Source organism: Athene noctua, chromosome 20 (assembly GCF_965140245.1).
Source record: "Athene noctua chromosome 20, bAthNoc1.hap1.1, whole genome shotgun sequence".
Lineage (NCBI taxonomy): Eukaryota > Metazoa > Chordata > Aves > Strigiformes > Strigidae > Athene > Athene noctua.
The window spans coordinates 7128029-7141120 of NC_134056.1; the positions used below are offsets into that span (position 1 = coordinate 7128029).

Consider the following 13092-nt stretch of genomic DNA (forward strand, 5'->3'; position numbering starts at 1 on the left):
ACTGGATACATGTCTGTCGGCAGGACAGGAACTTGGGGTCCCCCAGGAGCACACTGTGGTGTCCTCCTGCCCTGGCCGTGGGGTCCCTGTGCCACAGCCCCTGGGTGCAGGTGCAGCACAAAGCCAGGAAGCTGAAATGCTGTTGAATGCCTGATGGGGGACATGGTGACATGCTTGAGGTCCACAAGCACCAGGGGCTGCTCGGTACCCTGGGCCGTGTGGAGGGATGTGGGTGACAGCAGGGGGGTGCACGGGGCTGCTTCCTTGCGGATGGACACGGACATGGGCGCAGTCCGGGGGGGCCTCACGGCGGGGCGAGGGGCCGGCCGCGGAGGGGTAATGGCGGCAGCGGCAAGAACAGCCCAGCCGAGCACCCCGGGAGAGTGACGGGCGGTGACAACATGGCCGCCGCCGCCGGACCACAAGTCCCAGGAGGCCTCGCGGGGCGGTGCCAGGGCCGCGGCGTGTGCCGGAAGGGGCGTGACCATGCACGGAAGGGGCGGGGCAACCGCGACGGAAGGGGCGTGGCGCGGTGCTGTGGCAACGGCGGCGGCCGCGATGGCCAAGCAGTACGACATGGTGGAGTGTCCCTTCTGCGACGAGGTCTCCAAGTACGAGAAGCTCGCCAAGATCGGGCAGGGAACCTTCGGGTGAGCGTCTGGTCGGCCCGCGCCCGGCCCCGGCCCTCCCCAGCCTTCCTCGGCCTACCCCGCCCTACCCCGCCCTCGGGCCTGCTGCCCGCGCTCGGCCCTGCCAGCCCCGCGGCCCGCTCGCCCCAGGCCTGAGGGCCCCTTTGCTTGGGTGTTCTTCCCCCAGTCACCCCTCTGGCCCCAGGGAACCAGGCTGGCCCCTGAGCCCTCTTATTTCCCCCGTCCCTGAGGCTGTGCTTTGTCCCAGGCGGGGCCGCGACATGTAGCTTTGCACAAAAGGTACAACGTTGCCCAAAATTCTTGTGGGGTTGTGGGACCTCTGGGCTCTGGGTTGGCTCAGCTAGTCCTGAGGGCCTTTGGTGCAACAGGGATGTGGCTGGGTTGGACGGTGGCTCGGCACAGAGCTGTCTGTATGGCGCTCTGGTGTGTCTAAGTTGGTCTCGTCCCTGGTCAGGAGCATCTGGCTCCTTCCCTTCTTCCTTGTGCTGCTCACAGATTTCTTTCTGTTTTTACAGGGAGGTTTTCAAAGCCAAACATCGTCAGACAGGCAAGAAGGTAGCGCTAAAGAAAGTGTTGATGGAAAATGAGAAGGAGGGGGTAAGTGTGGGAGTGTGGCTGGGCTGTGTTTGGGAAGGCCTGGGTTGCGGGGTTCATAGTTGAAAGTTAATCTTCTGGATGGCAGAGATGTGTTTTCACTCTGTTCTTTAAGAATATTCACTGCTATAATGTGCCAGATCTTGAACCCCTAAGGGTGTGGACAGAATCCCAGCCCTCTGGTCTTTTTCCTCTCCTACTGATACTGTGATAATGTGGGTCTTGTGGTTGCTCTGCCAAGGTGTACGGCCTGGTATCACCTTCTTGGCTGCAAAAACATGTGACAGTAGCTGTGTGGGGACTGGGCCCACACATTCCTCCTCCTGTGCGAAACCCCATCACCCCCGGCACACGGCTCCGCACTGGCTGCCGTTTGTGGAAGAAAAAACACATGCTCAGGGTTGTGCAGAGATGAGGTAAGCTGAGGAGAGAATTAACAGCTTAAACAGAACAGGCAGCAGCTGAGGAGTGTGCTCTGCAGCTTGAGCTGGGCTTTACCATGTCCTGTTACGAACGTGTCAAGTGAGGAGAGGAGGGAGAGGTGTGTGTGTGCCTGTCTCGGCACCATGCAAACACCTCTGTCTCATGGCAAGTCTCCCTCACCAGTGGTGTTCTGATGATGAAAAAAAATTGCAATCTTCGTGTTAGTGTTCTATTTTAAAGCTCTGATTGCCCTTCAGTGACTTGTCACAGTGCTGCTCAAGCAGGTTCCCTGCCAAGTTACTGTGGTCATATCTCTCCTGTTCTCTAGGCAAGGGTGGCCTGGTCTCCTGCATCCCTGATCCCTGTCCTCTCTTTCTCCTTTCCAGTTCCCCATCACAGCCTTGCGAGAGATTAAAATCCTCCAGCTGCTCAAACATGAGAACGTGGTGAACCTCATAGAAATCTGCAGGACCAAAGGTAGCTTGCGGGGGTCTCCCTTATGTTGAGTGTCACCTTTTTTCAGCCCTCCTTTGCTGCTGAGCAGGCTGGTGTTTTGTGCTGGGAGTGGGGTCCTCTAGCTGAGCACGGGCCCATGATGCAGGGTGACTGTTGGCTCATCTCGGAAAGGAGTTTTTAAATGAGTTAGGACTGTCAGTCCTGCTGGGATATGCCTGTGCTGTGGTGGTGAATTCTGCCTGTGTTGGAAAACTCCTGTCTGAGAGGTTTTAAATAAACCAGCACCAGAGAGATTTTGAAGCAGAGGTTTCCCAGCCTGGAGCTGATGTCATGGCTGTGCACAGCCAGTTCCCTGTCAGGAGCTGGAGCCATGATGGTTTGTGGTAGCTCTGAGCTGATGACACAGCTCCAGCTGGAGACTTGTTCCATGTCTCCTTCTGTGGGTGACAGTAACTGCTCCTGCCATGAGGGCCGGGGCTCTGCATGGGGCGGTTCTGAGCTGCTCTTCTGCCTCCTTGTTGCACCAGTGTGCCTCTGCTGCGTGGCTGGTATGCTCAGTGCACCTGGCTGGGCTTTTGTTTCCAGTGAAACTGCTTTAAAACATCTGCTAGTTTTTACATATCGTTCTCTTATATGGATTTGTACTGGAAAAATACTTTTGAATGAGACAGCGGATGTTAAAGCCTGCCATTCTCTAGTCAGTCATTTCAGTTAAATAAAAATGAAAGTGGCAGGTGACTGGTGATGATATTTTTAAAAATAAGTCCAATCACTGAGCTGGTAGAAATCTCTGGCCTAGAACCGGTCTGAACAGGTACAAGTAGAAACACTGACAACAAGTTAATTTTTAATTCATTGTGTAATTAAACAAGTTGTGATGATTGCGTGTCTGGCATACCTAAGGTAAATATTTTTTAGACGTGTTGATTGTTTGTGTTTTGTTTGAATTCCAGTTTTCATCCAAATCTACCTTGACCTCAGTTTCCAGTAGAGTGGAAATGCTGCATTTGCTGTTCTCAAACTTTAAGCTTTTCTCTTTTTACGTGGGAAAGGCACAGCAGAGTAAGGAACTGCAAACCTAGTCTAGCAGTCACCCTCCTGGCTGGCAGAGGAGAGGGGTGTGTTTCTATGGGGGCTGAGCTCAGCCCTCACTTTCTGGTTGGAATTGCTGATGAGCAGGTTTTGCTGATTACAGCTGATGAAAATCAGCCTTTTTAATAATGTTTTGCATGTGTGCTCTAGGAACAAGATTGAAATCGATTGCTTCGTTTGAGGTTTCCTGTTATTGACTTTAAATTGCTATGGGGAGTTGGAGCTTTTATTCGCTTTCATCCAGATCAGTCCATTTTCATAGATGCTGTTTGAGGTTGCAGAAAACCTCACTTTCTGATGTTATATTAGACAGATGTTCTGCTTCTGCATTTTTCCTGGGGCTGTGTTTGTGGGTGCCTCCTCTATCGCTGATGCAATCAGTGATTGTGCTTGGCTGGCAGCTAGTGGTATGTGCACCTACCAGCCACAGCTTGCAGGGAGGAAACCCCACAGCCGTTATGCATTTTCATGCCCTTTCCTTGACATTCACTACTCCGGTCCTCATTCCGTGTTCTTCCTTTGCTGGTTGTGCTGTCTTAGTGCCTCTTTATGAAGATCTTCAGGCCTGCGGGCTGTCTCTGGTTCCTGTGCCCTGAGGTTTTGTCTAGTGAGTGTTGTACAAGCAGCAGGGTGGCTGGAGGTCAGGAGGAGCTGTGACGGGTTTGCGGGTCCCTTGCTGACAGTCCCTCCTTGCCTCTCCCGTAGCCTCTCCGTACAACCGCTGCAAGGGCAGCATCTACCTTGTGTTTGACTTCTGCGAGCACGACCTGGCTGGCCTTCTCAGCAATGCTCACGTCAAGTTCACGCTCTCAGAGATCAAGAAAGTTATGCAGATGCTACTGAATGGACTTTACTACATCCACAGGAACAAGGTAATGGGCCAGATCTGTGCTGAGCCCTCAGGTCACACTGCTGCCTGTGGCCTTGTGAGGAGCAGGTGTCTTAGCACAGCCTGGAGGGAAGCCCTTCCTTGTCCTCCACCTCCGGAGTGCGAGTGCCCTGCTGGCATCAGGTGCCCAAGGGACGGTACCTTAATGGCTTAACCTGTTGATGTTTGTCCTTCTACAGATCTTGCATCGAGACATGAAAGCTGCGAATGTCTTGATCACACGGGATGGAGTCCTGAAGCTTGCGGACTTTGGACTGGCTCGAGCTTTCAGCCTGGCTAAGAACAGCCAGCCAAACCGCTACACCAACCGGGTGGTGACTCTGTGGTATCGGCCACCAGAGCTGCTCCTAGGTACGAGGTGATGGGCTCTGCCGGCTTCTCTGCCTTTCTCATTCCCCTGGGTGACTAACACGGCATCTCCGTTTAGGGGAGCGGGACTACGGTCCCCCCATTGACCTCTGGGGCGGAGGCTGCATCATGGCAGAGATGTGGACCCGCAGCCCCATCATGCAGGGGAACACAGAGCAGCACCAGCTCACCCTCATCAGCCAGCTCTGCGGATCCATCACGCCGGAGGTGAGGGCGGGAGCGTGGGCAAGCTGTGGAGGGCAGCAGGAGAGAGGTGTGAAGTGGTGGTGTGGGCAGGGAGCGGGACTGGGCACTCCTGGGCCTCTTCCCTGCCCTGGTCACTGGTGCTGCGTGCTCCCAGCACTGGAGTGTGCCTGCTTCTGGCACTGAGGCTGCAAATAAATGCTCTTTGCCTCCTGGGAGCCAAGCAGACAGGGGGGTGCTGCGCTTGCCTTGATGCTCTTGGGCATTACTTGTGTTCAGCCTCCTAAACGTAAGAGGGTGAACTTGGCCTTCCAGATCTCCTTCGGGAAGGGCGAGTCATGTCCTTGTTTTTGAGTACAGAGAGGATGCTGGCTGTTGCGAGTGTGAAAGAACAGAACGTTATGTGTAGGAATCTGTTTTGCCCTCTCTTAGGGGGTTGTCTCAGATAAACACCTTCTGAATTTCTGCTTAAAGAAGGGTGGGGTGTTTTTGTTTTGTGGTGAGAGGTTTGTCTCGGTGCTTTGCACTGGTCACCTTGAAAAGCCTCTTTAATTTGGGCTTGTGATTTGTGACATCAGCCCTGCTGTGAGCACTCAGCCCTTTCTCAACTCCTTATTTTAACAGCAGCTTGTCCTGCCCTCTCATGGGGCATGGAGCCGAGGGATCTCTTGGCCAGGGCTGTAATCTGCTGGGAGGTGTTGTGCAGGCACCTCCAGAGGCCTGATGCCTCAGTTACATACATTATATACATATGTTGAAGGCGCTTTCTTTTGCATGTAAATACCTGCTGTGGTCTCTCCCCCATCAGGGTTGACGTAAGTGCTGGTGATTGCAACAGGCTTTGCTTTCTAAGGATAATAAGTGCTACCTACATCGAGGTTGTTATTTAGCAGTGTTTTGTCGTTTTACCTTTCTGGATGTTATTGCTGGCCTGAGCCATGCTCTCTAGTATCTCTTTTGTGGAAGAACCAGAAATCCTGAAGCATCATGCGTGCTGTTCCACATCAGGACTCTGTCCTGACTTGTCCACGTGTCTCCAGGCTTTAGTGCACCCTTTAGTGCCTCCCTCATACTGTGGGAACAAGGTCTGCTGGCTTGGAGGTTATAGAATAGTATTGTTCTCTGGGCAGACCTCGCCCTGGTATGCCTGAGGGTGTTAGCAGCAAAAATGGTTTGTTCTCTCTGTAACTATTTCTTTCCAACTTTTCTGCCCCTTCCCAGGTTTGGCCGAACGTAGATAAATATGAGCTGTACCAGAAGCTGGATCTCCCCAAGGGCCAGAAGCGCAAGGTGAAGGATCGCCTGAAAGCCTACGTCAAAGACCCCTACGCGCTCGACCTCATCGACAAGTTGCTGGTGCTGGATCCTGCCCAGCGAATCGACAGCGACGATGCGCTGAACCACGACTTCTTCTGGTCAGACCCCATGCCTTCGGACCTCAAAAACATGCTGTCCACCCACAACCAGTCCATGTTCGAGTACCTGGCCCCACCGCGCAGGAGAGGTGGGCACATGCCCCAGCAGCCGGCAAACCAGGGCAGGAACCCAGCCGCCACCAACCAGACTGAATTTGACAGGGTGTTTTGAGTGGGGGCTTCCCCAGCGGGGTCCCGGCTGGGCTACTCCGCAGGTTGCGTTAAGCAGGGAATGTCCTGATGGGGTCTTTCTGTCTGGGAAGGGACTTTTCTTCAAGGCGAAGTGCCTGCTGGCTTTAACCAAGCTCTGCTGTCTCCTGTCCTCGTGCGGCAGCTCAGTCACCGCGGAGCTGCAGGCCTGGGGAGGTGATGCCTGCGAGCCCGGGGTTGTTTCCCTGCCACTCTGGCAGCGAGCCCGCGTCCACCCCTGCAACCTGTGCTGGTTACATTAGTCTTGTGGATCGATCATTATGAACCTGGTGATGGAGAAAGTGGCTCTGTCGGTGCTGGGGCTCTCGGCAAACAGTCCTCTGACTGGCAGGACTGGGAGTAGCTGCCCTGGACCAAACTGAGCCCTGCTGGGAGATGGCTTAGCTCTCAGCTGGTCGTAGCTCCTGCACGACATACCCTTTGAAGTCCAGACTGTTGATGTAGGACAAGGCGGATGCTTCTGAGTAACACGGCAGTGTCCTGGGGAAGGCAGAGTCACTCTAGACAGCCTGACTACCTCTTACTAGAGCTTGGGCTCTAGCCTAGAAAGGGGCTTACTGGGCAAACCAGAGGGGTGACTGGCAGAGCTGATTGCTCTGCACAGCCAAGATTTATAGTGGGAATCTGGTAACAGTGTGCAGCGTCCATACTTTCTTCCTTCCAAACTGCAATTAGGAGTCTTGTCGGGCACGCCCAGCCTGCTGCGGGCTTTCCCTGTAGCGCTGGCTGCGGCGGGAGTTTGGACAGGGAAGGGAGCTGCGAGTGCTGGGCTCAGCCTGAGACCTGCTGTCCCGCTGTCCGCAGGGCCTGCACGACGGCGTGGCAGTGCTGGGAACGCAGTGCTGGGAGCAGGGTGCCCTCTGTTCTGTCCTGGAGCTCTTGGCGTGGGTCTAGAGCAAGTCCGCTGCCTTCCCTGGGTGCAGGCACCAGCCCAATGTGCCGTGATGGCGGGCGCACGCCTTCTGCCAGAGCTTGGGAGCGACTTGTAGGGGGCGAGTGCTCCTTCGCAGCCCGCTGCAGCGGAGCTGCTCGCTGAACACTTTGTCTTCCATGGCTGGCAGCTGCAGCTGGCCGTCCTCGGGGAGCCCCATGGATCCCGAGACTTACAAACAAATAACGTGTACGAGATGTAGCAGGTGATAACCTTTGGCGTTTGATAGGTTGTCCGTTAACTAGACTAATGGCAAAAGCCACGTCGGTAGTATAAGGTCTCGGGGAGAAAGCGGTGGTGAGCAGGGGCTGTGCTCGGGACAAAAAGTGAGGATGATGAAGGACGCGTACAAGGTAAAACTCTCTTGGTGCGGGGCTCTGAAACTGTGCGTGGTTGGGGGGACTTGGCTTCTTTGGTAAAAATGAAGCTGGTTGTAAGCAATAAGCCAGATGACTTCTGCCGGTTGTGAATAAACATGGTCCTTTCCCCAACGGCTGGTTTTAACCTTGTGTCGCTCTTCTGCCTAAGCGCAGGAAGCACCTGGGGTGCTGTAAAGCAGCACCTCTGTCACCCGGGGACAGGTGCCCAGGCTTGGGCTGGGACACGGTGGCTCCGGTGCCGGTGCTCCCCTCCTGGGGGGGTGCCCGGCTCTGCCCCCGTGCCCTTACCGGGCCGGACAGCCGCAGCTGCCGTGGGTTAACGTGGCAGCATCCGCGGAGGAGCCTGGGGGCGGGGGGGGCCGCTCCGCTGGCACCGGCTGGGGGTGATGCTGCCTGGCGGGGGCCCGGACAGGGGCGGGGGGTGCTGGGCTCCGGGCGGCCCGAGCCGCAGCGCTGTGTCCCGGCTCAGCTGGAGGAACCTCTGGCCGGGGTGGGCTTGGTGCTACGCGCAGCGCCGGCACCTCGGCCGGGGGGGCCCCCCCTCACCCCGTCTCCTCCCTCGCTGCCCCTCGCAAAGATGGCGCCCCCCTGCGACGTGGCGGCGCGCTGCCCTGTTCAAAGATGGCGGCGGCGGGGGGCGGGCCGGTCCCGCCCCGGCCGGCGGCGCGGGCTCCCGGCGGCAGGCGCGCGGCGCGGCGCGGGGAGCGGGATGGTGGCGCGGGGGCTGCGCGCGCTGCGCGGGGCGCTGCGGGCCGCCGCCGGGCGCCGGTTCAGCACGCGGCCGGCGCGCGCCCCCGCCATGGACTATCAGGTACCGGCGGGGGGCGGGGCGGCGGGACCTTGCACCGAGCGCTGCGGCGGGGCGGAGGGGGGGGGGGGGCCTGTACCCCGCCGGGCTGCGCGCTGGGGCCCGGGGCATCCCCCCGCGCCGGGCCTTGGCGGGGAGCGGCGGCCGGCGGTGCCTTCCCGAGCCGCAGGCTCCGGGATCGGGGGTGGACGTGGCTCCGGTACCGTGCGGGGCGGCCCAGCCCCCCTCCCCGGGCCGCGCCGGCCGCTGCTCCCCATCGCGCCGCCAGCCGCAGCCCCGCCGGTTCCCCGTGGCAGCACCGGCGTGACCCCGGCCTGCGGCGGGAGCCGGACCGACAGCCACGGCGCATCCCGGGCGGGGGCTGGGGCGTCCCGGGCCCGCGTGGTTCCCCAGGCTGAGGGACGGTGCGGAGCCCCCTCCGGGAGACGGGAGCAGTCCCCGCGCTCACCGGAGCTGGAAGCACCACCGATGCCCGCGTCGCCGTCTGCAGGGACGGGGTCCGGCTGCTCGGGTGGGGTGTCCCCGCACTGGGGACACGCGGGCTTGTCCCGCTGCAGCCCCCCGCGGTGCCGGGGCCTGCCCCCGCCTTGGCGCGGGTCTGGGGGGGGGCTCGGTGGCACCGGTGACCTCCGGCAGGCGGCTGCGCAGCCGGGGTGCCTCACGTGCGCCGTGCGGGTGTAGCTTCGTTTGCGCCTGTAATTAAAACACGAGCGGGACGGGCGTGCAGGCGCTGGAGCACCGGACGGCGCTGGGCTGCCCCGTGCCCTCCCCCCTGGGGCCAAGGGGCACCCAGGGGAGGGGCGGGCTCCCCTCGGCCATAAGTAGCCCGTCCCTGCGACAGGGTGTCCCTGCGACAGGGTGTCCCTGCGACAGGGTGTCCCTGCGACAGGTGCTGTCACGTCCCTGCAGGGCCATGGCGGAGACGCTGCCGGCGTGGGTGTCCGCGGGCACCGCCGAGGGGACCGAGCCTGACGGGGTGGGTCGGGGTGCGGCGGGCACGGGGCAGGTTGCGCCCCCGGGGCCGTGGGGGTGGGTTCCATCCTGACCGCCCCGGGGGTTTTCCAGGACGCCATCCGCACCCTCAACACCCTGCAGACCAACGCCAGCTACCTGGAGCAGGTGAAGCGGGAGCGCGGCGACCCCCAGGCCCAGCTGGAAGCCATGCGGGGCTTTTTGGAGAGGAGCGGGCTGAAGGTGAGGGGCGGAGGGGGGTCCCTATCCCTGTGTCCCCATCCTTTTGTCCCCATCCCTGTGTCCCCCCTCCATCCCAGCAGCGGTGCCGCCATGCTCGGCACTGGCCGCTGCGGGGGTCTCACGGGGTGGTTGACCTCTGGCAGGTCGAGGACCTGGATCGACTGAACATCATCCACGTCACGGGGACGAAGGGCAAGGTGAGGCAGGCGGGCGGTGCTGTGGGGGGGGGCTTGAGGGTGCCTGGGGGGGGCTGCTGGTGTCTCTGGCTCTGTACGCCCCTGCCCCGGCACGGGGGGGTTTAACACTGCCATCTCCCCAGGGCTCGGCGTGCGCCTTCACCGAGTGCATCCTCCGCAGCTATGGGCTGAAGACGGGCTTTTACAGGTGGGTGGGGGGCTCGGGAGGGTTGGGGCGTTGGTAGTGCTGTTCCTGACTGTGCTCCCCTCCCTGCTCTGCCCCCCCCCCCCCAAGCTCCCCCCACCTGGTGCAAGTGCGGGAGCGGATCCGCATCAACGGGCAGCCCATCAGCAAGGAGCTCTTCAGCAAGTACTTCTGGCTTGTCTACAACCGCCTGGAGGAGACGAAGGTGGGGGCAGTGGGGCTTGTGCGGGGGTGCTCCTTCCCTCGGGGACCCCCCCAGGGCCGTGTGCCCCAGCGTTGGTTGGGGATGCCCCATACTGTCCCCTTACGCCCGCTCTGCCCAGCAGGACCCGGTGCACGCCAGCATGCCGGCGTACTTCCGCTTCCTCACCATCATGGCCTTCCACGTCTTCCTGCAGGAGAAGGTAAGTGGTGGTGGCCTCCAGGTGGGGACATCAGGTTGGTGGGGACCTCGGGGAGTGGGGGACACGGGGCAGAACTTGCATTGGTCAAGCTGTCCTGGCTGTATCTAGGGGATGCTGTGCCGGGTGGATGGTCCCCCCACAAGTGGGGTGTGTGTTTGGGCATGGGTTTGGAGGGGCAGTGGGCCCCACCTGCATCCCTGAATCCATGGGGACACGTGCTGCTGGTGGCCCTGCGATGGCTCCGGTGTCCCTGTGTCCCCAGGTGGACCTGGCAGTGGTGGAGGTTGGCATTGGCGGCGCTTACGACTGTACTAACATCATCAGGTAGGAGCTGGTGGGGCTGAGCTTGTCCCCCGGGGCTGCCAGGGCCTGGTGTCCCCACAGCGGGGGGACAGCAGGGACACTACCATGCTGTGTCCCCAGGGCGCCGGTGGTGTGCGGGGTCTCCTCCCTGGGCATCGACCACGTCAGCATCCTGGGGGACACCATGGAGAAGATTGCCTGGCAGAAGGGGGGCATTTTTAAGGTAGGGAGTCCCCCTCCTCCCCTCTCCCGTGGTTTCGGGGTGTGCTCCCCCGTGGCGCTGAGCCTCCCTCCCTCCGCAGCCCAGTGTGCCGGCGTTCACCGTGGCGCAGCCAGAGCGGCCGCTGGAGGTGCTGAGGGACCGAGCCCAGGAGCGGGAGGTGAGTTGGGGTGGGGGGTGGATGGGGGGTACCCCATGGTGGGCTCGGGTGCTCACCCTCCTCTCCCCACAGTGTCCCCTCTACCTCTGCCCGGAGCTGGACGCCTTCGAGGGGGGCCACCGGGCGCTGGAGCTGGGGCTGGCGGGTGCCCACCAGCGCTCCAACGCCGCCCTGGCCTTGCAGCTGGCGCGGGCCTGGCTGCAGCGCCGCGGCTGCCGGGGTAAGGCGGGGGAACGGGGACGGGGGGGTTGGACCCCGTCATGGCCCCCAGGGTCTCAGCGGGTCACCTGTCCCCCGCAGCTCTCGGGGAGCTGAAGGAGGTGCCACCAGGTGCCGAGCTGGCGGGGAGGCCGGTGCCGCTGGCGCCCGTCTTTCGACCCACCGACGCCATGATCCAAGGTGCAGTATGGCCGTGCCGGGACCCCCCCGCCATGTTGTAGAGCTCAAGGAGGGGGGGGCACGCTGGGCCCCTGGCCACTGCTGCCTGTGCTGCAGGGCACAGCCTGGCTGCCCACCCACCCCGTATTTGATCCCCACGGGCGTCCCAGTGCTGGAGGGGGGTGTGGGGGTCCCATCCATGCCCTGTGCTCCCCCCCCAGGCCTGCGGGACACGGAGTGGCTGGGCCGGACCCAGGTGCTGCCCCGCGGCCCCGTGACGTGGTACCTGGACGGGGCCCACACCACCAGCAGCATCCAGGCCTGCGTCCGCTGGTTCCGCCAGGCCGCCCTCAACCAGGACAAGCCCCACGAGTAAGGAGGGGACGTGAGGGGGAAACACACACACACACTGGGGGGTGCTGGGGGTCCCCACGGGGCACAGGCCACCTGCCCTTTCTCCCCGCAGTGGTTCCGAGGTGCGTGTGCTGCTCTTCAACGCCACGGGGGACCGGGACATGGCGGCGCTGCTCAAGCTGCTGGTGGTGAGGTTTTGGGGGACAAGGGGGGGTGGTGTCACTGTGCCTGGGTTCCCTGCTTTGCTGTGGGTGCAAGGAGCCATGAGGTGGAGCTGATGCCCTGTGCTGTCTGTCTGTCTGTCCACCCTGCTGTCCCTGGTTGTATCCCACCTCGGTGCCACCCCCCAAGGCTCAGGCGCAGGGAGGGACTGGGATTGCCCCCTCCCCAGAACAAACCCCTGTAACCCTGCTGGTGTGGGACTGGTCCCAGTGGAAATCTCATGGATGGGTCCTGGGGGCTCCCACAGTGCTGACCCCTCCCCTCTCCCCACAGCCCTGCCACTTTGACTACGCTGTCTTCTGCCCCAACTTCACGCAGGTGCCAGTTGCCAGCAACGCAGGTAAGTGCTGGGGAGCTGGGGTCTCCCTCGGCCCCCCCAATCCCCCACCCCTCCTCGGCCCCCTCCTAATCCCTGACCCCCAACCCCATCCCTCCCAGACCAGCAAAACTTCAACGTGACGCTGGAGAACGCCCTGACCCGCTGCCTGGAGAACCAGCAGACGTGGACGCGGCTGCTGGAGGAGAAGGGGGGGCAGGACCCCTGGCTCCAGGCCCCTCTGCGGGCAGGGGGGCTGCTGCAGCCAGCCCCTGCCCGAGGGACCCTGCTCCTTGTCCCCCCGGCCCCGCGACCCCTCAATTCACCAGCCCTCGTCTTCCCTTGCCTGGCACAGGCGCTGCGGTGGGTGGCGCAGGGCCGGGACCCCCGGCTGGCAGCGCCGGCCGCCACGGGGGCTCACCCCCACCCCGCTGCCAGCAGCGGGGCCGTGCTGCTGCGGGAGGCGGCCGCCGTCCGCGTCCTGGTCACCGGCAGCTTGCATTTGGTGGGGGGGGTCCTTCGGCTGCTCGACCCTGCGCTCTCCCAGTAACGGGGAGGGGGGACGGGGCTCTGCAGTACCCCTTTTTACTTGAAGCGCCGCTTCTGCCCCCGATGATGCTCGGAGGCAGCCGGGGTGAGGACGTGGGACCCCCAACCCCATCCCGGTTCAGCCTTTTTCACCCCAGTGCCTTTTGCCTGTGCCATCCCAGGGACACTGGCCATGGAGGGGGGGGGTGCTCCTGGCCCCCAGCCCACCTTG

General features: G+C 61.6%; 2 protein-coding genes across 3 annotated transcripts; both read left to right on the forward strand.

Annotated features, from left to right (window-relative positions):
- Nucleotides 1–521: 521 nt before the first annotated feature.
- Nucleotides 522–6490, forward strand: CDK9 (cyclin dependent kinase 9). The gene is made up of 7 exons (XM_074923562.1): nt 522–650; nt 1166–1247; nt 2054–2144; nt 3921–4087; nt 4284–4455; nt 4532–4680; nt 5878–6490. The coding sequence occupies exons 1-7, from the start codon at nt 559–561 to the stop codon at nt 6241–6243; spliced, it is 1119 nt and encodes a 372-aa protein (XP_074779663.1). The 5' UTR covers nt 522–558; the 3' UTR covers nt 6244–6490.
- Nucleotides 6491–8292: 1802 nt separating this feature from the next.
- FPGS (folylpolyglutamate synthase) lies at nt 8293–13086 on the forward strand. 2 transcript variants are annotated; one of them, XM_074923829.1, is made up of 15 exons: nt 8293–8403; nt 9466–9594; nt 9738–9791; nt 9914–9978; nt 10066–10180; nt 10302–10379; nt 10642–10703; nt 10803–10905; nt 10985–11062; nt 11135–11282; nt 11363–11461; nt 11662–11812; nt 11907–11982; nt 12290–12356; nt 12455–13086. In XM_074923829.1, the coding sequence occupies exons 1-15, from the start codon at nt 8302–8304 to the stop codon at nt 12880–12882; spliced, it is 1755 nt and encodes a 584-aa protein (XP_074779930.1). In that variant the 5' UTR covers nt 8293–8301; the 3' UTR covers nt 12883–13086. The 2 variants fall into 2 exon arrangements, with proteins under 2 accessions (XP_074779930.1, XP_074779931.1); XM_074923830.1 differs by lacking the exon at nt 8293–8403 and adding an exon at nt 9314–9376.
- Nucleotides 13087–13092: the final 6 nt, after the last annotated feature.